Source organism: Vipera berus, assembly GCF_964194415.1.
Source record: "Vipera berus genome assembly, chromosome: 6".
Taxonomy (NCBI): Eukaryota; Metazoa; Chordata; class Lepidosauria; order Squamata; family Viperidae; genus Vipera; species Vipera berus.
This window is the reverse complement of record NC_138208.1, coordinates 35,553,958-35,581,588: the sequence shown is the minus strand read 5'-3', so window position 1 is coordinate 35,581,588 and position 27,631 is coordinate 35,553,958. Positions and strand designations below refer to the sequence as shown.

The window sequence follows — 27,631 nt, the reverse complement described above, 5'->3', positions numbered from 1 at the left end:
ATTAATCTGTTAGCTAAAACTTTAGCAAATATCTTGTAGTCCGTGTTCAAAAGTGATATTGGCCTATAATTTTTTTCTTGGTTGACATCCTGGTCTTCCTTCGGAATCGAACAGATAAAAGCAGTTTTCCAAGACGGAGGTACCCCTCCTCCCATTTGAATTGTCTGAAACAATTCCCTTAATGGCTTCACCATCTCTAACTGTAAATTTTTGTAATACACAGCAGTCAATCCATCCGTACGTGGCGCTTTGCCCACTTTCAATTGTTTAATTGCTGAAAAAATTTCTTCCTCAGTTATCAATTGGTTCATCTCTTCGTTTTGTTCTTGCGTAAGAACAGGAATATTAGCTTTCATCAAATATTCATCAATATCTGCCTCACTAATCTTATCTCTAGCATGCAACTTAGAGTAAAAATCAACAAAGGTCTTTTTGATAAGACTCTGCTGGTACACTACCTTACCCTTATGTTCTATTCTATCTATATTAGAAGCCCTTTGCTTCTTCCTTAACAAATAAGCTAGCCATCTACCTGGTTTATTGGCATTGCAAAAAGTATTATGTCTAACATACTGTAAGTTAGTTGCCACTTGATCAGCCATCAACTTATCAAACTGTCCCCTTAATAAATTAATTACCTCTTTAGTCTTCCCATCCGATGGGTTCAAAATTAAAGCCTTTTCTTTTTCCCTAATTTCATTCTCTAATTCTTTCCTCCTAAATTCCAAGTTACATCTATATTTGTTGTTCAAATATATTAATAAACCTCTCATATAAGCTTTACTAGCGTCCCAAACCATTTCAATAGAAGTACCTTTATGCATATTAATTTTAAAAAAATCCTTCATCTGTTTTTTACACTCTTCCACATTTTCCTGATTTCTAAACAAATTTTCATTTAAACGCCAGGAGCACCTATCCCTATTATCTTTTTCTATCTCTAACCATACTGGACTATGATCAGACATAGTTCTTGGACAAATCTTAATCTTCTTAATCCTAGAAAAGAAATCATTAGTAATTAATATGAAGTCAATCCTGGAAAAAGATTGATATCTATCAGAGAATAAAGTATAGTCCTTTTCTTGCAAATTTCTTTTTCTCCAGATATCTCGCAATTCCAAATCGTCCTTCATCTCAAAAATCTCTCGGTACTGTACCAAGGTCAAATCGTCGTCAATTTTATCCACCACATTTTCAGTCTCTGTCATTTTTGCATCTAATCTGATATTATTTTGGCTGAGATCTTCCACTCTCTCGTCCAGGCGCTCTATGCATACAGCCATGCCTTGAAATGCAAGTAAGATGTCTGCCCTCATTTCAGTAAACCTCTCATCCATAAGATCAACTAGTTGTTGAGATTGCTTTTTCAATTCGATCCTGTGACCCTAAAGGAAGTGGACAGAATTATGAGGAAGCTGAGCTCCACCACTTGTTTATTAGATCCGTGCCCTTCTTGGCTGGTTTATTCTGCTCGAGAGGGAACATGAATCTGGCTCCAGGCGGTGATATCCGCCTCCCTGAGTGAGGGTTGTTTCCCCTCCGTCTTGAAAGAAGCGGTGGTGAGACCCCTCCTCAAGAAACCTACCTTGGACTCAACTATATTAAACAACTTTCGTCCGGTCTCCAACCTTCGCTTTCTTGCTAAGGTTGTTGAGAGTGTGGTGGCACATCAGCTCCCTTCGGTTCTGGAGGAAACTGACTATCTGGACCCGTACCAATCGGGTTTCAGGTCCGGACACAGCACAGAGACGGCATTGGTCGCACTAATAAATGATCTCTGGAGAGCTCAGGACAGAGGCTGTTCCTCTGTCCTAGTTCTCCTAGACCTCTCAGCGGCTTTTGATACCATCGACCATGGTATCTTACTGCAGCGTCTCAGGGGATTGGGAGTGGGAGGCACGGTTCTCCAATGGTTCTCCTCCTATCTCATGGGACGCTCGCAGTCGGTATTAACAGGAGGGCAGAGATCGAGCTCGAGACCGCTCACTTGTGGAGTCCCTCAGGGTTCGGTCCTCTCGCCTCTCCTGTTCAACATCTACATGAAGCCGCTGGGTGAGATCATTCGTGGTTTTGGAGTTGGGTATCACCTGATGATACTCAGCTTTTTATTTCGACCCCAAACCACCTCAGTGATGCCCTTGATGTGATGTCCCGTTGCCTAGAAGCAGTTCAGGTCTGGATGGGGAAGAACAGGCTTCAACTCAACCCTGACAAGACTGAGTGGCTGTACGTACCGGCATCTCGAGATATTCAGAACATTCCATCTCTTTCTATAGGGGGTAAGTTATTACCCCCCACAGATAGGGCTCGCAACTTGGGAGTCCTCTTAGATTCACAGCTTTCCTTGGAAGACCACATAACAGCTGTGACTAGGGGAGCCTTTGCCCAGGTTCGCCTGGTTCGCCAATTACGGCCCTATCTAGACCGAGATGCCCTACGTATGGTCACTCATGCACTCGTGACCTCTCGTTTAGACTACTGCAATGCTCTTTACATGGGGCTGCCCTTGAGGACCACTCGGAGGCTCCAACTGGTACAGAATGCAGCCGCGAGAGTTGTGATGGGAGTCTCCCGATACTCCCATGTTACACCTCTACTCCGTGAACTGCATTGGCTCCCAGTTGTCCTCCAGGTAAGATTCAAGGTGCTGGTAATGGTTTTCAAAGCCCTACATGGCATGGGTCCGGAGTACCTTAGGAATCACCTGCTGCCAGCGTCAACGTCCCTCCGTCCAGTACGCTCCCACATAGAGGGCCTCCTAAGGGTGCCGCCGTTCAGAGAATGCTGTCTGGTAGCTCCCAGAGGGAGGGCGTTCTCTGTGAGCGCACCTGACCTATGGAACCGTTTACCGGTTGAGCTCCGGATGGCTCCCGACCTTCGCTCCTTCCGACGCGACCTAAAAACATATCTGTTTAAGCAATCCGGTCTGGTCTGATGGGTTCTGTTTTAATTATTGTTTTAAGATAACTATTTGTGCATTCTGTTATTTATGTTCACTGTTCATCACCCTGAGACCTTAGGGAGAAGGGCGGTATACAAATCAAATAAATAAATAAATAAATAAATAAATAAAGCCTCTTGGAAAACATCCTGCAAATCTTTAACTGTAAATGTTGGTACAGGTGCAGGTGCAGGTGCAGGGGGGGCATTAAGGCTTGTAACGAAGATTGCTGCACCGGAGAAGCCCCCGCACTTCTAGGAACTTTTGAAGATTTGGCAGCCATTTTCACCCACTATTGCCTGCTACGTACTTTCACTTTCATCAAACTCCACAAAGTCCACCGAGTTAAAGATCATAAATTCACTTTCACCTGATTCTCCTGTATCGCTCTGCCTGCATCCAAGTTCTCTTGCTGGCAGGGATGGTTGCTGATGCCCTGCTCTGCTCCAAAAGCCCGGAGCAGAGGCACCCCGCAGTCCGGAGCAAACTCAGGCTTCGGGGGGGCTCAATCCTTCAGCCGCCAGAATTTTAACTCTGGCGGCCCTGGAGAGCTCTACCCCTACCTTGGCGCTCACCCCCTCCTCTTCTCCCGAGGAGCGGGCTTCCGAGCCGTCAAAACAGCTGATCGGCGCTGTTTTCGGCGGCTCTACGGAGACGATGGGGCTGACAGCCAGAATGGCTGCCTGCGGCGGAGCCTTGCCACCCGGAAGTCAATAGACTTGTATTTCTAATTTGTTGCCATTTCTTCTACTGATCAGTATGTCAAGGAAGAGTGGTTTGTTGTTTTAAGTTCCTCGATTAACTTACTTTCTGCTTGATTACTGTCTGATGTTAATCCTTGCTTACCTGGCTGTTGACTACAGGTAGTCCTCAACTTACAACCACAATTGAGCCCAAATTTGAATCACTACAGTTGTTAAATTAGTAACATGGTTATTAAGTGAATCCGGTTTGCCCATTGACTTTGCTTGTCAGAAGATTGCAAAAGGTGGATCACATGACTCCAGGACACTGCAATGTGAGTCAGTTGTCAAGCATCTGAATATAAATATAAATCACGTGACCAGGTGATGCTGCAATGGTCATAACTTTTTTCAATGCTGTTGTAACATCTAACGATCACTAAATGAACTATTGTAAGTTGAGGACTACCTGTCCTAGAGAGAATGTGTTCTGATCTTTTTGTTTCCTTCTTAGCTTTTTTATTTGTTCTTTTGAATGGTATGTAAATGTGGTTTATCCCTATGTATGTATTCATGGTGTATTTGTCTGAGTGTCAAGGTTTCAGTATTTTTTGGGATTTAGCTTGGTCTAGGATGCAGTTTTCCAGCTGAAGCTATGGTTGAATCTGTCAATGTGTTGTGAGATTAAGCAGTATTATGTTTGTCTGTATGTGTGTGTACACACACACATATTCATAGTACAGGTAAATGTACACACAAACACGAATACACAAACATCTATTTTCATGTATGTGTGATTAAAGAGATTAAGGATTAACATTAGAGGTAATTAAGCAGAAAATAATACCATATCAAGGAACTACTGAGATAAACAAGCAAACAATCAAGCAGGAAACAGTACCTTATTTAAGGAACTATCAAAAAGAAAAACTACATCCCACCATCAGTAGCAGGGCAAGCAAATCCCACCCATCACTCATTCATATTATTTAACCTGGTAAGGAATTGTCTGCAAGCAGACAACCAAGACAGCATTAAAGATTCCACAGTTCAACCCTGAGCTGCCTATATTCTCTTCTATTGATATTATATATCACACTAGATAAGAAGAGCAGATCTTCCTTCCCCTACCCTTACCATTTTCTATAAAGGATGATTGAAAGCATCTTGTCATATTACTGTGTGGTTTGGATATATTACTGTTTTGGAGAGGAAGGCTGTGCAGAGAGTGGTGAGGACAGCAGAAAAGATTATTAGATGTTCACTTCTATTCAAGACACAACATATAAGCGCTGCTTGACCAGGGTCCGCAATAGTGTCAGGGATGCTACACACCCTCTCCATGACCAGTTTTCTTTGTTACCTTCTGGGAGAAAGCTTCATGGTATCCAAAGCAGAACAACTAGATTCTGTAATAACTTTGGACTATATAGTATCAACCTTGTTAACTCTCAAGACTCTTTTTTCCTTTGACTCCATGGATGTTAGAGAAAAGGTACTTTTACTAGAAATACTGAGTGCAGTATGAACGAGGCATGCTCTGAAGGAAAACTGTGTGAAAATCATATATTGAAAGCAATCCCCAATGTTCAAAACCTTCCCCTTGGCCAGTGCAGTCCTAGTCCATTGTTTTGGGAACCTGGTGCCTCAGGCACTATTGTAAATTCCCTTCTTAGGGCTGGTTTCTTGAGGGCAGGCAGATGGCTCTGTTTAGCATTTCTGGTTCCTGTTAGGTAATTAGGTGGGATTTGGCATGCATGGTTTATTGGGGTATTTCTGATAGAAAGACCGTAGGACTTTGGCCACTCAAATGTAGTGCCCATCAACCCATTAGGACTGCAAGTTGGGGAAATGCTTCCATGCAATTAAGTACTGCACTTTGCCTTTGTATTTTTAAAAGTCCAAAATATCTCTTACTTCAAAGTGTTGCTCTCCCTCTATAAAAATAGGGATGGATGGTATGGGAAATTGCTGATGGAGGGGAGAGGTGAATTCTGGTTTTAGTAAGCTAAAGTTGAAGACGGTGGTTTCTCTTCAGGTTTTTTGGCAGTTCTAGTTGGACCATAACTGGGCTTATAATTTTGCTAATAGAAAATGGGCCTATGTATGTGGGGCCCAGTTTTATATACTTTGTGGAAAGGTATACTCTGGTGCCTCCTTTAAACTCTTGGCTTTGTGCATTTTTGATTGGCTTGCCACCTGTAAGCTTCCCATTCTTCTTCCAATGCTTTGCAGGCTACCAGCCATGTGGTTTGCAATTGTTGTATCCACTCCATTTACAAAGGGGTTTGGGGCTTCTCCAGGGGTAGCTTGGGGATTGCTATAAAATCCTGACCTGATGCTACCTTAAAAGGAGTAAACCCAATGCTCCTACGTATGGAATTATTGTATGCCACCTCTGCAAACAGCAAAAGATCCGTCCAACTGTCCTGTTGATAATTAATGTAGCACCTGAGGTAATGTTCCACCACTGAGTTGACTCTCTCACACACACACCATTTGTTTGGTGGTGGTGGTAGGAGCTTAGGCCCTGAGAGGTTCCTATCAATTTCAAAAATTTGTGCCAAAAACGTGAATTGTACCCCCGATCTGAAATGATGTGGTCAGGGACACCATGGAGCCTATAAATGTGTTGCACAAACAATTTGACCAAGGTGCGGGATGATGGGATCTTAGGATATGGGATGAAATGGACTTGTTCTGAGAACAAGTCTGTAACTACCCAAATCATGTATTTCCTGCATTGTCAGGTAAATCTCCTATAAAGTCCATAGAAATTTCTTTCCAAGGTGCATGGGGATTTGCTATCAGCTGCAGCAATCCCATGGGTTTTTCTGGTTGTCTCTTAGCCAAAGCACACATGGGGCAGCTAGCCACATAGCTCTCAATTTTTGAGGGACAATCACCAAAATTGCTGTTTGACCAGATATAAGGTTTTTACAAAGCCAAAATGCCCTGCTGCCTTTGAGTCATGGCAAGTCTGTAGAACAAGAGTTCGCAGGGGGCAGGTATGTATAGTTTCGCCCCCACCCAGGCTAGCCCATCCCTCATGGTGAACTCCTCTTTATGGGTTATCAGCCATTCATTGTCTGTTAAAGCAGTTTTCAGTTTGTCTATCACTTTGCAGGGAATGTCCGCTTTAGCTTACCTCTGGTCTCATGGTTATTGCTGCTGCCAATTGGTTTGACGGGATGACTGGTTAAATGATTTTGGATCTGGAACTGTTGTATTGCATTAGTTGGGACAAGGCATTTGCCAAGAAATTCTTTCCCCTGGGATGTAACATAGGATAAAATTAAAGCAGTTGAAGTATTTCACCCAGTGGACTTGCTTAAAGGATAGTTTCCATGGGAGTTTTAAGACTTTCAAGTTCTTACAATCTGTCCAGACTTCAAATGGGTATTTAGACCCCTCTAGGGACGCGGTAGCTCAGTGGGTTAGGATGCTGAGCTTGTCGATCAGATGGTCGGCAGTTTGGCGGGTCGAATCCCGAGTGCCACGTAACAGAGTGAGCACCTGTTACTCGTCCCAGCTTCTGCCAACCTAGCAGTTCGAAAGCACGTAAAAATGCAAGTAGAAAAATAGGGACCACTACGGTGGGAAGGTAACAGCATTCCGTGCACCTTTGGCGTCTAGTCATGTCGGCCACATGACCACGGAGTCGTCCTCAGACAAGCCCTGGCTCTTCGGCTTTGAAACGGAGATTAGCACCAGCCCCTAGAGTTGGAAACGACTAGCATGCATGTGCAGGGGAACCTTTACCTTTAGGAAGTGTAACCAGGTAGCATTGGACTGCATAAGCCTCCTTCTCCCATACTGCCCATTTCTGTTCTGTATCGCTTAATTTCTTGGAGGTATAGGCACAGGGTTGAAGGATCCCCTGGGGGTTTTCCTGTAGCAATACGGCCCCCACAGCTACATCTCTAGCATCCGCTTGGATCACAAAAGGGGCATCTGGATTTGGGTGCCTTAGCATGGGCTCCGCTGTGAACAGCCATTTACGTTTTTTGAATGCTACCTGACATTGCATATTCCATTTTATGGGTTAACCAGGATTGGGCTTACTCTTCCCTTTGTCTTTAATAAATTCATGATAGGTAGGGTGATTTGTGCAAAAGAGAGAATAAATTGCCGGTAAAAGTTTGCAAACCCGATGAAGCTCTGAAGTTGCTTCCTAGTGCAAGGAGGACCCACTCTAGTGCCACTTTAATCATTTCAAGGTCCATTTCTACTCCCTCATGGGAGATCCAATACCCCAGGTACTTGATTTTATCCTGGTGAAACTCATATTTTGAGAGCTTAACTTATAGCTTGGTCGTTCACAATTTCTTTAACACTGCTCGCATGAGCTTCACATGCTCAGCTCTTATTTTGGTGTGGATCAGAATGTCCTCTAAATATACAAGCACCTTTTTGTACAGGTGTTAATGTAGGACTTTGTTAATCAGTTGCATGAACACAGCAGGGGCCCCTTGTAGACCAAATTGAAGCACTTTGAATTGGAAACACCCTAGAGGGCAGTTGAGCTCCATCTTCCACTGATCCCCCTCCTTAATCCTGACACAGTAATAGGCTTCACGTAAGTCCTATTTTGTAAAGATTTTTCCCTTGGCTAGATGGGCTAACGTGTTCTTCATAAGTGGCAGGGGATACATATTCTCCACACAAACCACGTTCAGCCTACAATAGTCCACGTATAAGCAGAGAGAACCATCCTTCTTTTCTCGGAATAGAACTGGAGCGGCTGTCCAGCCTCTGGCTGGTTGAATGAATCCACGTTGCAAGTTTTTTGTCTATGAGAGTTCTTCCAGCTCCCAGAGAGTCACAGAGTATACTTTGGGTTTTCGCAGTCTAGCCCCAGGGAGGATCTCGATGGCACAGTCTGTTGGCTGGTGAGGCAGGAGCACATCAGGTCCCTTTTCACTAAAGACCTCCCTGAGATCCCAATATTCCTTGGGGATTTTAGGGTCCTGTCTTGGCTGGTTTCATGCCATCGCAGCTAATTCCACCATACCCTGAGTGGTTTAGTTCTCCTCTCTTGAGCCCTCCCCTTTGGATTTTTAATAGTCTCTTTCACAGTTAACATAAGGGTTCCATTTTTGGAGCCATGCCAGCTCCAGTAAAAGGGGTCTCTCCAGTCCTGGAGCCACAATAAAGTCGTGGTTCCCCATTTGCATTTCTACCAGCTCTGTTATAAAATGGGCTGGGGCTCCTCCAGGCACAGTTCCGTCCAGTTGACAAAATGCTATAGGCACCCTCAATTGTCAGAGCCTCAGTCTCAGCTTCTCTACCACTTTACAGCTCACTATGCATTTAGTTTTCCCTTGGTGCCTGATGATGGCATGTTCAGTTCGACTGGGATGGGTTCATAGGGTGATGTACCAGGGGATTGTCATCAGACTGTCAACCTTGCAAACATTGGATGTTTTTGCTCTGACAATATAAGAGGCAGCCTTTTTCTTTAAACTGTTTGCTCTGATTAAAATGAAGGCTAACCCGGTTGTTTTAAACAAGATAAGGTATGGCACACTACAGATAGGAAGTGAAACGTGGCATGTTAAACTAATTGGAGAATGTGATTAATGATGTGCAATTAAGGGAGGGAATTGTGTATGATACGATGTGTTCAGGGGAGGAGAATTCAGATTCTGGCATCCATCCATGAGTGTCAATGCTTCGTTCTCATTATTATAGACTTTTTAGAAAAACAATGCCTGAATGTTCTTTGATCTGTCTCATTAATTGGAACCATGACACAGAGTCTGTGTCGCTTCTCTCTGGGGTGGTTGGAATTCTCTGGTCCCCATAGCCAGACAGGAAGAACCCAATGACTTTAACTCCCTCTAAGGCTATTTCATGAGGTTTCGGTGTTAGCTTTCATGCCTTCTTCCCCACACCGCCACTGGTTTTTGGAACCGCTTTGGCAAGTCGGCAATCGATGCCCCTCCTTCCCACATTTGAAGTAGCCTGTAGGTCGGTGTTTGGGACTAAGGTTATGTCCAGGCATTGTCAGGGTATCCCTCTTCACTACGGGGGAGGAGCAACACCATCCATGGATGTTCCAGCTAGGGGACCTGGCCAGGTTGATTTCCACTTCCTCGGCTAGCACATACCACTGATGAAGGATGTGAGGGGCTTCTCCTGAGATGCAGGTGTTTTAAACATCCTTATTAAGTCCATCTTGGAATGCTTGATCAGGATGTCTTCCAGCCAATCAGCCAGCGAGCATGCCAGTTCACAGAACTCTTGATTATAAGCTGTCACACCTCTGCAACCCTGATTGATGGTTTTGATGCAAGTTCGTGCTTTGTGTTAGGTGAGTGGGTCAGTTGAAGCTGTGGAGTTCTGGGGTGTCATTGTTGGGGAGCGAGACCATCCACTCTGCTGTGGTGCCTTTCAGAGCCATGGTCACATGGTCCTACTGGTGAGGGGGCTGCACTGCTGGAGCAGCTGTTGGCAGGGTCACTTGTGCCAGAGTGGGTCCAGGTCAAATTGCTGCCCCTCTGGCTGTGGCTGCTGGCATTGCTGTGCTATCTCCATTGGTTCCAGTTCAGCTCAAAGTTTGGCTAGCTGGGCAAGAGTTCTCTGGTTCACCTGTTCCTGAAGGCATCTCTCAGTACCCTTTGGGCTTGTTCCACCAGATCCTCCTGCTTGTCTGGCTCTCCTTGGCCTTCCTCCTCACCCTGTCCGCTGTGTTGCTCTCATCTTCTGTCTCCACAGCTTCCCCTCATGTCGGTTATACTGAGGGTTTTCTCTTCTGCTTCTTCACCTTTCATCCCCAGGGTGATGTTGTGATTCAGTGTCAGCCTGTGCTCCCAGCAGTTGAGTCCGATGAATCTGAGGAGGAGGAGGAGGGGTTTGGAGAGCCTTTGGTGTCAGAGGGAGGCTCTGATGTACTGCAGGACTCTCAGCCTGGCCCCTCCAGTCATGTTCCTCATGAGGCTCAGCTGTGTGAGTACAAGGTGTCTGACTTTGATGAGTCACAGCTGAATCTGTTCAGAGATGCTAGAAGCAGAAGGCAATCCAGCAGAGGAGAGCAGAGAAAATCAATGAGGCAACTCAGTGAGAGGAGGAGAAGGCAGTGAGAAGCCATGCCTTGTGACTGATAATAAAAGGGGAAGGTGTGGGCAGGGCTGGTTGCTGAAGGCAACCGTTTGGAGACATTCTAAGAGTATTCTTGGTCTGTTCTTGATACTTCTGTTTAACTCTTGTTTGTTGACTCTTGTTTGATATTTTGATTCAGTTATTGAAGGAAATATTCTGTTGCTTTTTTGTTTGAACTGTAAATAAATTTGGGTTGGGTTTTTCCAGCCTATTGACTGTAAAAAAGGAAAAAGGGGTTGTCCCTGACACACAAACAGGGCCGGTCATAGGCTGGAACAGAACAGGTGAGTGACCATCGGCGTTTTGGAGCCTCCTTGCCGATACTCATTTCCCCCTCATTCAACCTCCTCTTTTGGCCGATGTGGTTTGGCCGGGGACCCTCTGTAAGGTCCAGCCTCCTCCAAGCTGCTTTCATGGCTTGTCAACAACCCTTGACTCATGAATGTTAGAGAAAAAGTATTTTTACTAGAGATACTGAGTGCAGTGTGAGTGAGACAAGGTCTGAAAGAAAACTGTATGAAAATCATATATTGAAAGCAATCTCCAATGTCCAAAACCCTCCCTGTGCCCAGAGCAGTCCAATCCAGTTCTGGCCCAATGTTTTGGGAACCTGGTGCCTTAGGCACCATTGTAAATACCTTTCCCAGGGTCGGCGTCCTTGAGGGCAGGCAGATGGCAGTTTGGCATCTCTGGTTCCTGCTAATGTCCCTACTCCCCAAATTCTCACAGCATTATTTCACATGTCCAGCACTCTTTCCCTCCCAAATGCTCCCTCCCCCCTGGTTATGGCAGTTGCTAGAGAGCTTCAAAGAAAGCCAAGATAGGCATCTGACAATGTGTGTGTGTGTTTGTATGTGTATATATAGTGTATGTTTATTTGTCTGCATGTATGTGTATGGGTGCATGTATGGGTATATTTTCTGAGAGCATCAGAATTTCATTTTTTAATGTGTGCAGTGTGTTCACAGAAAAAAGTAATAATAAAAGTTATCTTGTCCCTTCCCATCCCATCCCATCTTACCGTGGTGTGACTTATGTGCAGCCATTGTGGTTTGGTTCATATTATCTGTGAACATAGCTACAAACACTATGATAAATTAGCTAAAACATAATATTCTCTTATGGATTGTTGTATGATGAGTTGAGGAAAGAAGGCACCATTGTTGTTTTGCCTTCCATTTAATAATTAATTTGTAATGTCACCCATAGGATAGTACAGTTCAAAATAATAGAAATTACAGTGCTGAAGCAAACAACTGGGCCTGTCAATGTCTTAATTTTGGACAGCGTGTGTTACAGAATTTAATATAATTCTGTTTTCCATTTTTGTGTTTTATGCAATTACTTTGCAGCAAGCCAAAATTGAAGAAGAACAGCAAAGTTCAACTCAAAATGCTGGGAAGCCTTCCACATCTGATTCAAGACGACCACGCATCAAAAAAAGTGTATATTTTAGTGATGAGGAAGAACTTAGTGACTGATATAAATACTATGTAAATATACTTTGTGAGATTACTGTTGTTAACCATGGTCTCTCTTGTAATTAAAATATAACTTGAAAGCACCAAACATTTATAGTATTATGTTTACTTCATACTATTATTTCAGTTCTGTTATTTGTTATATATTTTTAAATTTTATATCATTTATATAGCATCCCATTTGATTGACTGCAGATAACATACAGTGAGGGGGAAAAGTATTTGATCCCCTGCTGATTTTGTACATTTGCCCAATGACAAATGACTAGTCTATAATTTTAATGCTAGGTTTATTTTAACAGTGAGAGACAGAATAACAAAAAAAAATCCAGAAGAAAACATTTCAAAAAAGTTATAAGTTGATTTGCATTTTAATGAGTGAAATAAGTATTTGATTCCCTAACAATCAGCAAGATTTCTGGCTCCCAAGTGTCTTTTATACAGGTAACAAGTAGAGATTAGGAGCACTCTCTTAAAGGAAGTATTACTAATCTCAGCTCGTTACCTGTATAAAAGTCGCCTGTCCACAGAAGCAATCAATCAAATTAAAAACTCTCCGCCATGGCCAAGACCAAAGAGCTGTCCAAGGATATCAGGGACAAGATTGTAGACCTACACAAGGCTGGAATGGGCTACAAGAGTATTGCAAAGCAGTTTGGTGAGAAGATGACAACAGTTGGTGCAATTATTCACAAATGGAAGAAACATAAAATAATTGTCAGTCTCTCTTGGTCTGGGGCTCCATGCAAGATCTCACCTTGTGGAGTTTCAATGATCATGATAATAGTGAGGAATCAGCCCAGAACTACACAGGAGGATCTTGTCAATGATTTCAAGGCATCTGGGACCATAGTCACCAAGAAAACAATTGGTAACACACTATGCCGTGAAGGACTGAAATCCTTGCAGCACCCACAAGGTCCCCGTGCTCAAAAAAGCACATGTACAGGCCTGTCTGAAGTTTGCCAATGAACATCTGAATGATTCAGAGGAGAACTGGATGAAAGTGTTGTGGTCAGATAAGACCAAAATTGAGCTCTTTGGCATCAACTCAACTCACCATATTAGGAGGAGGAATGCTGCCTATGACCCCAAGAACACCATCCCCACCATCAAACATGGAGGTGGAAACATTATGCTTTGGGGGTGTTTTTCTTCTAAGGAGACAAGACAACTTCACCATATCCAAGGGACAATGGACAGGGCCATGTACTGTCAAATCTTGTGTGAGAACCTCCTTCCCTCAGCCAGGGCATTGAAAATGGGTGGTGGATGGGTATTCCGGCATGACAATGACCCATAACATATGGCCAAGGCAATAAAGGAGTGGCCCAAGAAGAATGTCCTGGAGTGGCCTAGCCAGTCTCCAGACCTTAATTCCATAGAAAATCTGTGGAGGGAGCTGAAGATTCGAGCTGCCAAATGTCAGCCTCGAAACCTTAATGACTTGGAGAGGATCTGAAAAGACGAGTGGGACAAAATCCCTCCTGAGATGTGTGCAAGCCTGGTGGCCAACTATTAGAAATGTCTGACCTCTGTGACTGCCAACAAGGGTTTTGGCATCAAGTATAAGTCATGTTTTGCGAAGGGGTCAAATACTTATTTCATTCATTAAAATGCAAATCTATAACTTTTGAAATGCGTTTTTCTGGATTTTTTTGTTGTTATTCTGTCTCCCACTGTTAAAATAAACCTACCATTAAAATTATAGACTGATCTTTTTCTTTGTCAGTGGGCAAATCTACAAAATTAGCAGGGGATCAAATAATTTCCCCCCCACTGTACATGAGCAAGTCAAACTAAAATATATCTGAAAAATTAAAAGTGTAGAAAAAAATCCATATTGTAATGGAAAATGGATATCCTGCAACTATCTTATGATTTGAAGATTCAGCTGAAATGGATTGATGTAAGGCCATTCTCAACACAAGGATATGAGGTGCTCCTTTGGTGGTAATGTATTCCACAATTTGGAATCTAGAGCGGTTTGCTCAGGTAACTGAGTAGTAGATTTTATTTTTTCTGTGTAGGAAAAACAGCTTGAGTAAGGATTATGTTGCTCAGAAGAAAAAAAATATCCTGCCTTCTGAAGAGTATTGTTCATTGCCTAGCTGTCAAACATCTTGGTATTGAAAGTAATCACAGCACACCTAAATTTTCTGTCTTCTAGACCAGGGTTCCCCAACCTTTCTGGGTTGGCAGCCTGGTGGAAAAGGGAGGGGCAGGCACCTTTATGCGTGCGCACACACACATATGCAAATGTGGCTGTGTGAGTGTGCACCAAACGGTGCCATGAGCATGCATGCTCTGCAAATGGGGCTGCTAGCGCCAGCTCTCAGCTCGTCCCTGCAGTAGCAAGAGGCTTGTGACTCGGCTAGCAGCAACGAGAGGCTCACGGCTTGGCTAGCTGTGGCGAGAGGCTCGTAGATCATGGCTTGGCTAGTGCCAGCGAGAGGCTTGCAGGTTGCGGCTTGGCTAGCACTGGCGAGAGGCTTGCGGCGCGGCTAGCAATGGTGCAAGAAGCGGTGAGTACATGCAGATGCGTGTGCACAATGGCCAGCCACTCATGCGGCCTGGTGGCCAAGAGGCCGCAGCCCAGTAATGGGCCACGGCCCATAGGTTTGGGACCTCTGTTCTAGATGTGCGAAAACTGCAGGCTTTGTTCAGGAATATTTCGGAAACTACACCTTGTGCAAGTATCTCTTTGCTCTTTATTAAAAGAGCAGTATCTTTTTTCAGAATTGTACATAAGCCTAAATATTTTAATGAGAAGCAGTCTGAATCATTTTTGAAGTTTACATAATTCTACTGTTCTATAATTCTAAGAATTTGCAGCCACTTTTGGTCATACTGCCTGATGCAGTGTTTTTCAATCTTGGCAACTTGGTTTAACTTAAATCTTCAATATCCATAAAAATGGAAATATACAGAGAGAATAAGAATTGCAAATATCATATATGATTTAGAGGAAATGTTTTTTTTATTGAAAAGTTTTACAATACATTTCTGAATACAAAAAAACCCCTCCTTCCCCTCCCCTCTCCCCAACCCCCCCTACCCTACCCTCCCCCCTCCCCGACTTCCCAGAGCTGAATACAGGGTATAATAATACAAACAAGCATAATCTAAAATATGCTAACAACAATAATAAAACATTAAATTCTATCACACTTTAACTCTCCATATTCAAAATATTAATAAAATAACTATTAACTAATTATATGTCATAAAAATCCGCTACTTATTCAAATGCTAAATGATACTTTTTAGTCCCATATTTATTCTGAATATATTCAATCCATCTTGTCCATTCCACAATGTATCTCTGTTGCGATTGATCTTTAAAATATGCTGAAATCTTTGCCATTTCCGCCAAATTAGAAACTTTCAAAATCCACTAAAGTCTTTTTCTTGCAAGTTCCTTTCTCTCCAAACATCTCTCAATTCCAAGTCATCCTTCATCTCAAAAAAAGATTTAGGCAGTTTAGCATGACTTGGTGTGCTTTTAAAAAGGCCTCCCTTGTCCATTTGTACATCCAAGACGCCATTCCAATCTCCCATAAAAATACAAGATTTATAATCCCACTGAATAATCTTGCTGTGTAGTAAATTGTAAAAATCTCCTTGCTGTTTTTTTTATTGAAAAGTTTTTCAATACATTTTATCTTTAACAAAACAACCCCTTCCCCACCCCCTCCCCCCCTTCCCAACCCAACCCAACCCTCCCACCCTCCCCTTCCCCCCTCCCCGACTTTCCACAGCTAAATACAAGGTATAAAAGTAAAAAACAATCATAAACTACCATATGCTAACAACAATAAACTATTAGGTCTATCGCACTTTAGCTCTTATAAAATGACTACAAGCAATATAAATATCACATCAATACTTATTCAAATGCTAAATGAAACTTTTTAGTCCCATATTTATTCTGGATGTAATCAATCCATTTTTTCCACTCCACGATATATCGTTGTTGCGAATGGTCTTTCAAATACGCCGAAATCTTTGCCATTTCCGCCAGGTTAGAAACTTTTAAAGTCCATTCCTCTATAGTCGGCAGTTCTTCCTTCTTCCAGTATTGCCCTATTAAACGTCTTGCTGCCGTAATTAAGTTCAACATCAACTTAGTGTCCACAACAGTAGTATCAGTAATAATGCCCAATAAAAACAATTGCGGACAAAACTTTATCCTTTTCTTAAATATCTTCTGCATATTCCACCAGATTTTAATCCAGAATGCTTTAACCTTTTTACAGGTCCACCATATGTGAAAATACGTTGCGTCTTCGCCACCACACCTCCAACATTTAGGCTGGTAGTTCAGATACATACTTGCAAGCTTTTTGGGATCTAAATGCCACCTATAAAACATTTTATAAAAGTTCTCTCTTAAATTTTGAGCTTGCGTAAATTTTACGTTTCTCACCCAGATCTTTTCCCAAGTATCCATTGTAATAACTTCTTGAATATTCTGAGCCCACTTTATCATGCAGTCTTTAACAAGTTCTGTTTCTGAATCAATTTCTATCAATGCAAGATATATCCGTTTGATATGTGCTGGACCCTGATTTCTAATTTGCTTTACCAGATTTTCATCAGTCATTGAAAATCCAATTTTCTGATCTTCTTTCCACCTGGCCCATAGTTGCCCATACTGAAACCAGGTTTGAACAATCTTTTCTTCTCGTAAAAAATTATATGGCTTCAAACACCATACATTCCTCTCCAAACTTAAGATTTCCTTATATGTAATCACATCATGTTTGAACCCAACATTTATGTTTTCTATTGCGTGTTTCGGTATTGCCCATAAAGGTATCTTATAATTTAACTTATGTCTATACTTTTTCCAAACTCGCAACAAAGCATGTCTTAAAATATGCACCTTAAACACATTATCTACCTTCTTATCATACAATAAATATGCATGCCAACCAAATAACAAATCGTGACCTTCAAGATTTAATAATCTCCCTTGTGTTAAGTTAATCCAATCACTTATTGCTGACAACGCAGCAGCTTCATAGTATAGTTTAAGGTTGGGCATTTTAAGACCACCTCTTTCACGCGTATCCTACATAATCTTAAATTTAACTCGTGGCCTTTTCCCTGCCCATACAAATTTATTGATACCCTTTTGCCATTCCTCCAAGTTTGAATCCTTTTTAAGAATGGGTATCATTTGAAATAAAAACAGAAATTTCGGCAAAACATTCATTTTCACTGCTGCGATTCTTCCCAGTAATGACAATTGTAACTTTTTCCAACTGTCCAATTCTTTTTGAACTTTACCCCATAGCTTTTCATAATTATTTTTATATAAATTTGCATTTGAGGGTGACAAATATACCCTCAAATATTTAACCCTTTTGACAATTTCAAACCCAGTTAACCCTTCTAAAACAGCCTTTTGTAATACTGTCATGTTTTTAACCAGTATTTTAGTTTTTTGTATGTTAACCTTGAATCCAGAAACTTTCCCATATTGCATTATTATCTCCATCAGGTCCACAACAGAATTTTCTGGCTGGGTCACCGTAACAACCAGATCGTCTGCAAACGCCCTCAATCTATAATCCTGATCTCTTATTTGAATTCCCTTAATTTTTTCCGAATTCCGTATTTTAATCAATAGTATCTCCAATGTTAAAACAAATAATAAAGGTGATAACGGACACCCTTGCCTTGTGCCCTTTTCAATATTGCATACTTCAGTCAGACTGTTATTTACTATTATACGGGCTGTTTGCTTTTGATATAATGCCCTAATTGGTTGTAAAAATTTAACCCCAAAATTCATTTTATCTAATACTTTCATCAAGAATTGCCAATCCAATTGATCAAAGGCTTTTTCAGCGTCCAGAAAAATCAGCGCTGCAGGGATCTGGTTGTTCCTTTCCAAAAATTCCAACAAGTCAACTATATGCCTCACATTATTTTTCATTTGTCTACCACTTATAAACCCAGTTTGATCACCATGAATTACCTGTTGCAGTACCCTCATCAATCTGTTAGCTAAAACCTTAGCAAATATCTTGTAGTCCGTATTCAAAAGTGATATTGGTCTATAGTTTCTTGCTTGAGTGACATCCTGATCTTCCTTCGGAATCAAAGAAATGAAAGCAGTTTTCCAAGACGGAGGCACCCCTCCTCCCCTTTGAATTGTCTGAAACAATTCCCTTAATGGCTTTATCATCTCAGACTGTAAATTTTTATAGTACACAGCAGTCAAACCATCCGTGCCTGGCGCTTTACCCACTTTCAATTGTTTAATTGCTAAAAGAATTTCTTCCTCAGTTATCAGTTGATTCATCTCTTCCTTTTGTTCTTGCGTAAGAACCGGAATACTAGCATTCCTCAAATATGCATCAATATCTGCTTCATTAATCTTATCTCTAGCATATAATTTAGAATAAAAATCAACAAAGGTTTCCTTAATAAGATTCTGTTGATTCTGTTGATTCTGTTCCCTTATGTTCTATTTTGTCTATATTAGAAGCCCTTTGCTTCTTCCTTAGCATATGAGCTAACCATCTACCTGGTTTATTGGCATTACAAAAAGTATGTCTAGCAAACCGTAAATTAGTTACTACCTGATCAGCCATCAACTTATCAAATTGTCCCCTTAATAAATTAATAACCTCTTTAATCTTCACATCCGATGGATTCAAAATTAAGGCCTTTTCTTTTTCCCTAATCTCATTCTCTAATTCTTTTCTCCTAAATTCCAAATTACGTCTATATTTATTGTTCAAATATATTAACACACCTCTCATGTACGCCTTGCTAGCATCCCAAACCATTTCCATAGAACTACCCTTATACATATTAGTTTCAAAAAAACCCTTCATTTGTTTTTTACATTCTTCCACATTTTCCTGATTTCTAAACAGGTTCTCATTTAGACGCCAGGAGCGCCTATCTCTGTTGTTCTTATCAATCTCTAACCAGACTGGACTATGATCAGACATAGTTCTTGGACAAATCTTTATCTTCTTAATCCTAGAAAAAAAATCATTAGTGATTAATATAAAATCAATCCTAGAGAAAGATTGATGTCTATCAGAAAAAAAAGTATAATCCTTTTCTTGTAGATTTCTTTCTCTCCAGATATCTCGCAGCTCCAAATCATCCATCATCTCAAAAAAGGACTTAGGCAATTTAGCATGACTTGGAGTACTTCTAAAAGAGCCACTCTTGTCCATTTGTACATTCAAGACACCATTCCAGTCTCCCATAAAAATAAAAGATTTATAATCCAATTGAGTGATCTTGCTGTGTAATAAACTATAAAAGTCAGCTTGTTGTTGATTAGGAGCATATAATCCAACCAAAAGCGTTTTTTTGCCTTCTATTAACAAATCTACTATAACGTATCTTCCTTGCTGATCTGCTTCAATTAACTCCGCTGTAATAGTATTCTTAACATAAATAACCACTCCATTTTTCTTATTCATTGCAGAAGCAATAAATTGTGTGCCCAATCTTGAGTTTAATAAATACTTTTGGTCCATAACTCTAATATGTGTTTCTTGTAAGCAAATAACATCAGTCTTAAATTGTTTTAAATATTGAAAGATTTTCTTTCTCTTCTGTGGTGAATTTAAACCATTGACGTTCCAAGTTAGAAACTTAGTCGCCATCCTTAGTGACCCGAAGCTTTTGGAGCGCGTCTTCCAGGATCCCCTTGACGTTCTTAGGCCGCGCCCCTCCCACAGCTTTGCTATAGGTACACTTTGGAGGTTCCATAACTTTCTGCTGGTCTTGTTCTTGCTCGCGTCTCATTCGTCTCAAAGCAGCACGTGTCATCCTCTGGTCTCTTGCTTCTTCCTATGATACTGAAATTTGATCTACTCCTGTAGCTTTCTCATCTGTCTGTGTTGTTCCTTCAGCACCTTGAGGCTTTCCCTCGCCATTCTTCTTTGTAGATTCCAAAAGTGGTATGGGGTTGCTTTTAAAACATTACTATAAAAATCACGTGCTTGCATCACTGTAATAAGACGATGTCTCGTGCCTTCATGCATCACCACCATACCCACTGGTATCTCCCATCTAAACTTGATATCACGTCGCCTGAGCTCTTGTGCTAGAAAAGCAAACTCCTTTCTTCTCCTTAAAATTTTTGGAGGGATCTCTTTTAAAACCAGAACTTCTTGCTCAGCAATTACAAGCTTAGTATTGTAAGAAGCTTGAATAACTTCATTCCTGATTGCTCTCTTTGTAAAATAAACAACCACATCTCTAGGTAATTTCCTTTGTCTTGCAATCCACGAATTGACACGAAAGATTTTGTCTATGTCTCCCACAATTCCATCTGCTGGCCGTCCCAGCACCCCTTCCAGAGCCTCAGAGACTATTTCCTTCAGATCTTCTTTAGGATTCTCTTTCAAGCCTCTGATTCTAACAGCAAACTCCATCTCGTGGTACTGCACCAAGGTCAAGTCACTGTCAATTTTATCCACCACATTCTCAGTCTCTAACATTTTTGCATCTAATTTAATATTATTTTGGCTGAGATCTTCCACTCTTTCATCCAAGCGTTCGATACATATTGCCATGCCTTGAAATGCAAGCAAGATGTCCGCCCTTATATCTGTTAACTTCTCATCCAGCTTTTCATCCATAACTTCAGCTAGTTTTTCTGTTAACGTCTCATCCAGCTTTTCATCTATAATCTCAGCTATTTGCTGTGAATGCTTTTCCAAAGCATCTTGCAAAACTTTAACTGTCAGAGCAGGCGAAGGTGGAGGTGCTGGGGGCAATAAAGCTTGCAACGAAGACTGCTGCACCGGGGAGGCCCCCGCACTTCGAATAACTTTGGAAGATTTAGCTGCCATTTTCCCCCACTGTTACTACGCACTTTCACTTTCAAAGTCTGCAAAGTCCATTGAGCCAAAGATCAAAAGTCCACTTTCACCTTAATCTCCTGTATCGCTCTGCCTGCATCCTCGTTCTCTAGAATCCTTTCCTGCTGGCAGGGATGGTTGCGAACGCCTTGTTCTGCTCCTAAAAGCACGGAGCAGAAACGCTGCGCAGCCCGGAGCAAACCCAGGCTTCGGGGGGGCTTGATCCTTCAGCCGCCAGAACTTTAAGCTCTGGCGGCCCCGGAGAGCTCAACCCCTACCTGGGTACTCACCCCCTCTTCTCCCGAGGAGGGGGCTTCCGAGCCACCGAAACAGCTGATCGGCGCTGTTTTCGGCGGCTCTACAAAGCCGCGGAGCGGACAGCCCGAAAATGGCTGTCTTCGGCGGCGCCTTGCCACCCGGAAGTCAAAAATCTCCTTGCTGTTGATTAGGAGCGTATAGTCCAACCAAAAGCGTTTTCTTGCCTTCTATTAATAATTCAATTATAACATATCTTCCTTGTTTGTCTGCTTCAATTAAACTCGCTGTTAAAGTATTCTTAACATAAATAACAACTCCATTTTTCTTATCAGGCGCAGAAGCAATAAACTGTGTGCCCAACCTAAAGTTTACCAAGTACTTTTGATCAGCCACTTGAATATGTGTTTCCTGTAAGCAAATAATATCATTTTTAAATTGCTTTAGATATTGAAATACTTTCTTTCTCTTATGTGGTGAATTTAGACCATTAACATTCCAGGTTAGAAGCTTTGTCGCCATCTTTTGCGACCTGAAGCTTTTGGAGCGCCTCTTCCAAAATCACCTGCACTCTCTTTGGCCTCGCTCCTCCCACTGCTTCACTGGAAATAGGTTTTTGAGATGCCGTCATAACTCTCTGCTGTTCTTGTCTCATTCGTCTAGCATCAGCACGTGTCATTCTTTGGTCTCTGACCTCCTCCGTTGATACTGAAATCTGATCCACTCCTGTAACTTTCTGGAATTCTCCATCTTTCAGCTGCATGACTCCTTCAGCACCTTGTGTACTCTCACTTTGTGATTGACGCTCCCGTTCACCATTCTTCCTTTTGGATTCCAGAAGTGGTATGGGGACTGCCTTCAGAATGTTGGCATAAAAATCACGTGCCTGTAACACTGTGAGAAGACGATATCTCGTGCCTGCATACATCACCACCATACCTACTGGGATCTCCCATCTGAACTGGATATCCCGTCTTCTTAATTCTTCTGCCAAAAAAGCAAACTCTTTCCTTCTCCTTAAAATTCTTGGAGGGATCTCTTTTAAAATTAAAACTTCTTGCTCTGCAACTGCAAATTTGCTATTATAAAAGGCTTGAATAACCTCATTTCTAATTGCTCTCTTTGTAAAATAAACCACCATATCTCTAGGTAGTTTCCTTTGTCTTGCAATCCAGGAATTGACACGAAATATTTTATCTATATCCACCATAATATCTTCTGCTGAGTGCCCCAAAACCTCTTCAAGGGCTTCTGAAACTACTTTTTTTCAAATTTTCCTTAGGATCTTCCTTCATCCCTCTAATTCTCACAGCAAATTACATCTCTCTATGCTGAACCAATAATAAATCGTCGTCAATCTTTTCCATCACCGTTTCAGCATCCGTCATTTTAGCATCTAATCTCACACTATTTTGGCTAAGTTCTTCCACTCTCTCATCCAAACGTTCAATACAAACAGCCATGCCTTGAAGTGCAAGTAAGATGTCTGCCCTTATTTCTGTGTTCTTCTCCTCAATAAGTTCAGCTAATTGTTGAGATTGCTTTTTCAAAGCCTCTTGCAAAACATCCTGCAGATCTTTTATTGTCAAGGCTGGTGCGGGTGCAGGTGCCGGGGGAGGGGCTTTAAAGCCTGTAATGAAGATTGCTGAACTGGTGAAGCCCCCGCGCTTCTAGGAACTTTAGATGATTTGGCAGCCATTTTCACCCACTTAATTCTGTTGCACACTTTCACTTTTAAAAGTCTCCACAAAATCTACTGAGTTAAAGTTCATATACTTGCTCTGACAACATTCTCCTGTACAGCTCTGCCTGCATCCAAGTAATCCAAAGTTCTCTCTTGCTGGCAGGGATGGTTGCTGCGTCCTGCTGTGCTCCAAAGCCCTGGAGCAGAGGCGTCTCGAAGTCCAGAGCAAACTCAGGCTTCGGGGGGGCTCAATCCTTCAACCACCAGAGTTTGAACTCTGGCGGTCTGGGAGAGCTCTACCCCTGCCTGGGCGCTCACCCCCTCCTCTTCTCCCGAGGAGCGGGCTTCCGAGCCGCCAAACAGCTGATCGTCGCTGTTTTTGGCGGCTCTACGGAAACAATGGGGCTGACAGCCGAAATGGTTGCCGGCAACGGAGCCTTGCCACCCGGAAGTCGATTTAGAGGAAATGTTAAATGGGTTGTAGTGCAGCATGTAGATTTGTCCTACAGAAAAGAGCACATGTTAAAAGATTGTATGGGATGAGGTTTGAATGTGAATGAATTGTTCTTCAAAAGGGGCCAGTTGAATCAAGTTTTATTTTCAAACCTCTGAAAATTACAATATTTCCTTCTGAACATTATTAAGGTAAAGGTAAAGGTTCCCCCGCACATGCGTGCTAGTCGTTTCCGACTCTAGGGGCCGGTGCTCATCTCCGTTTCAAAGCCGAAGAGCCAGCGCTTGTCCGAGGACGTCTCCGTGGTCATGTGGCCGGCATGAGTAGCACGGAACGCTGTTACCTTCCCACCGTAGTGGTCCCTATTTGTCTACTTGCATTTTTACGTGCTTTCGAACTGCTAGGTTGGCAGAAGCTGGGACGAGTAACAGGCGCTCACTCTGCTACGCGGCACTCGGGATTCGACCCGCCAAACTGCCGACCTTCTGATCGACAAGTTCAGTGTCCTAACCCACTGAGCCACCGCGTCCCTTCTTGAACATTATTATATGTACTTAAATAAAAATCATGAACAGTGATATATGCTGTGCCCTTGATTTTAAGTACATTTGGAGAGATTTGGAACCTAGTTTAGGATTGTTAGCTTAATACTTATACTTTGTTAATAGTGAAATCTGTACCTGCATATATCTTAATTGCGAAAGATCAGAAGACTTGCATTATTCAGAAATCAGCACATTTCATATAAAGTTTAAAAAAACTGTGTTTAATAAGAAAAAGCTTTGGAAACTGTCAGAAAAATGGAAATTCAATTAAGTCAGTTGTCTGTTACCTTTTTTAGTAGATACTTTTAGGTACTTCATTTTTTTGTCACTGCTTTAAAAAAAGTAAACACTTTTTGAAAAATGAAAGTGCAAAGTATTATACATGTTTCAGAATAAGGAATGATTGCAAGGAAATGTGGGAAATATGAATTCAGGTTCTATATATTTATCATTATCAATGGTTCATATTTGGCCAGAAAATTTAATTATGACTTTGAGCACTATTTTAATAAATGAACATTATGATTTTACATTAAAAATGTCATCTTGCTGATTCTGCTGTGTTTAGAGTATAACATATTATCATAATATTGTCAGGACCCACCCCAATCCACATCTTAGGAAAGAAGAAGTCTTGGAGACAGGATTGTCCAAACAGGAACTTTTACTAAAACATGATTGACAGTAGATAATCTAGACAGGATCTGGAAACTGTGTCGCAGATTGATACTTTTAAATTGTACCCGAGTAAAAAACCCTCCCCTCAGTCCATCTGGTCAGTCTCGGATCAGTTAAGTTTCATGTGTCAAAACCCTTCGTGGGAAAATAGATCTTCCATGCATTTACAACATCGTTGCTTCTTCCCCTTCAAATTCCAATTGGAGATACAAACCAGAATCTCCCCCCTCTTTCTTTGTTCTTCTCAGTTCAAAGGTTCTTTCCCTGGTCTTTGATGATGGTCCCCAGGCAGGCTGAATAAACAACCTTGCATCTAATGGATAGGAATGGCCAATTAACATCTTCTCTTCCCCTCCTTGGGAATGGCAGAATCCAGTAAGGGGGTGAGATTTAGGTTTGCACAGATAGGGTGTTAGGGATGGAATATAAATGTATTCTGACAAATATACATTATTTTTTCAATGTGACCCTGTCTTGCCAGATTTGAATAATTAAGCATTAGGATAGAAAACCTCTTATATTCTGTTTGTTCCTTGATGACTTAATTGCAGAATTTGGAAACAGGAAAATGGAAAGAAGCTTCAAAAGACCTGCTTGGCTAAACGACAGTTGATCTGGCAGACACAGAAACATAACTAGGTTTCTCATATCCCTTATTATGGTGTTGAGATTATCATTTTTTAATTTCATTTTGGTGGGTTTATTTGTAGGGGGGAATTTTATATGATATTTGTAATAGTTAGCTACTGAAAGCCTTCAGGAATAAACAGCATAAATAAATAAACAAAAGTGAACAAAAACAGCAATCTGTAATACTGACCAGTGATTGTAAGTGCTTCCATGTGTGTTCTTGGCAAATCAACAGATATGTAGGCATGGCTTTATAGAGGCTTATGTTTAGTGCCACATAAAATACTATGTTGTAAAGGCTACTTGGAATTGTGTTGAGGAATGGCTTCAGTAGCATATGAAGCTTTAGTGAGGGAAAATAAGCAGGATGGATATATTAATGCACATACATATAAGATCTTCCATGTTTATTTACTCTGGCTATTACCAAACAAGATATTTTTAGTAGTTCATAAACGTTAGTAGTGGGGAAAAACTCATTAAAATGAAGCTGCTCTGGTGTCATATCTAATATTTAACAAGAAGGAAATTGTGAGCATCCTAGACCAAACATTCTGTTCAAAAACAGAGAATTCCTGGAAACCTAGCATTCAGACATATTGGCCATCAACAGGCACATAGAAATAAACAATATCTACACATCATTTAAAAGTTTCAATTAAATAGCCAAAAAGGAAACAAAAAGACCAAAATTCCTCCTCACCAGCAATCAACACGAGCAAAGATTAATACCAAGATCAACATTAGACCAATAATCTAGAAGCAAACAGTACCCCAATCGAGCTAACAGTAAACAGCCTAATGAAGGAACCACCAAGACCACTCCCACCAACACTGAATAGTATATAAAATGAGAACAAACTCCACTGCCTACTACTAGCATTGATGATGTTACCTAGTTTTGTAATGAAACATTGCAAAAAAAACAACCAAGCTCAGAGAGCACCAAGGATCCCTGCTCAGTTCAACCCTGAGCTACAAATATTCTCTTCTATCAGGGTTACAATTCCCACAGTCTTTGGCTATGCTGGCTGTGAATTTGCAAATGATCCTATAAAAGGAAGTAGGTTGTGGAAAGTTGCCCACTGGATAACTATATGGACAAGCCATTCTAGAATCTCTCCAGTACTGGATTCATCTAAGAGCAATTTTTCAAGGGTTTTATGAATATAATTGAATTAATACATGTGAGACACTTCAGATCCCCCAAAGATAGTATGAATATCTTTGGAAAAAATAACATATTTCTGTGATCTGAGGATACTACAAACACAAAGACTGAAGACTGATACCTGCTCACCCATAAAAAGATTGAGGCTTCATGCATATGAATCCCAGCATCACATAATATTTTCTTCACCAATAGCACTTAAATTTATATACTGCCCGATAGTGTTTTACAGCACTCTCTGGGCAGTTTACAAGGCCAGCATATTGCCCCCAACAACCTGGGTCCTCATTTTACCGATATCGGAAGGATGGAAGGCTGAGTCAACCTTGAGCCCCTTCAGGATCACCCTTGAGCTCTGCATTCTAACCACTGCACCACCAGGGTTCCTCTTTAGCAATGTGCAGTGAGAGCAAATGATCCATAGTTTGTAAAATTATATTAACATCCAATTGGCTTTATTGTGCTTTCATGTTTCTACATTAGAACTTTTTTGCCTAAGAGATGGAAGTTGAAAAATTGGCAGAGTAATAGCAATTGGGTCACCAGAATAAGATAAAAACATGCATGAAAGGCTCAATCCCTAGTGATAGACATCAATCTTCCTGTCTGATTAATATGATGATTCCTCATGAGCATTTCAGATCAAATGCATTTCCATATTTATAAAACCATTAAAAGCAACTATTAAATTGTAAAGCAGGGAAGGAATCTGGTTTGTTTCTCCAGATGGAATGTGAGGGGGTGGAAATGATCCTGAAACAAACAGACTTTGTCTCTCCTTTCCCACGAGGGGCTTATCACCTGGAGCTTGGCTGATCCGGAACAGACCAAATGAACTGTGGGGTGGGGTTTGCTTGGGGACACTTTAAAAAATATTCATCTGTGAGGGGATTCCTCAGATCTTGTCTATTATGCCTGCTATCTCCTATTTCTTAGTAAAAGTTCCTACTTGGAAAACCTTGTCTCCAAGAGTCCTTTCTTAAGATGTGGGCTGAAGTGGGTTCTGACATTAGACAGGATCTGCATTAAGAGTCAACCTGGAAGGAAGAACCTTACCAGAGGACTTTGCAAAAAACACAATATCTAGCGACGAGGCAGGGAAGGACGGAAGCCCCATGGAAAGGGAGCTTTCCTCCCGACTGAAACCCCATCA

The 27,631-nt window shown here is 41.5% G+C and overlaps 1 protein-coding gene across 6 annotated transcripts in view; it reads left to right on the top strand.

Moving 5' to 3' along the window:
• Positions 1-27,631, top strand: part of ZCRB1 (zinc finger CCHC-type and RNA binding motif containing 1) — a 76,435-nt gene that overhangs the window by 19,346 nt on the left and 29,458 nt on the right. For 5 of the 6 annotated variants that reach the window (XM_081330377.1, XM_081330376.1, XM_081330378.1 and 2 more), the window contains one exon: positions 12,084-12,300. The exons of the other annotated variant lie outside the window; for it this stretch is intronic. In XM_081330377.1, the coding sequence (XP_081186503.1) occupies positions 12,084-12,212 (129 nt within the window). In that variant the 3' untranslated portion in view covers positions 12,213-12,300. Of the gene's footprint in view, positions 1-12,083; positions 12,301-27,631 lie in introns of those variants that run through there. 6 annotated transcript variants of the gene reach the window in all.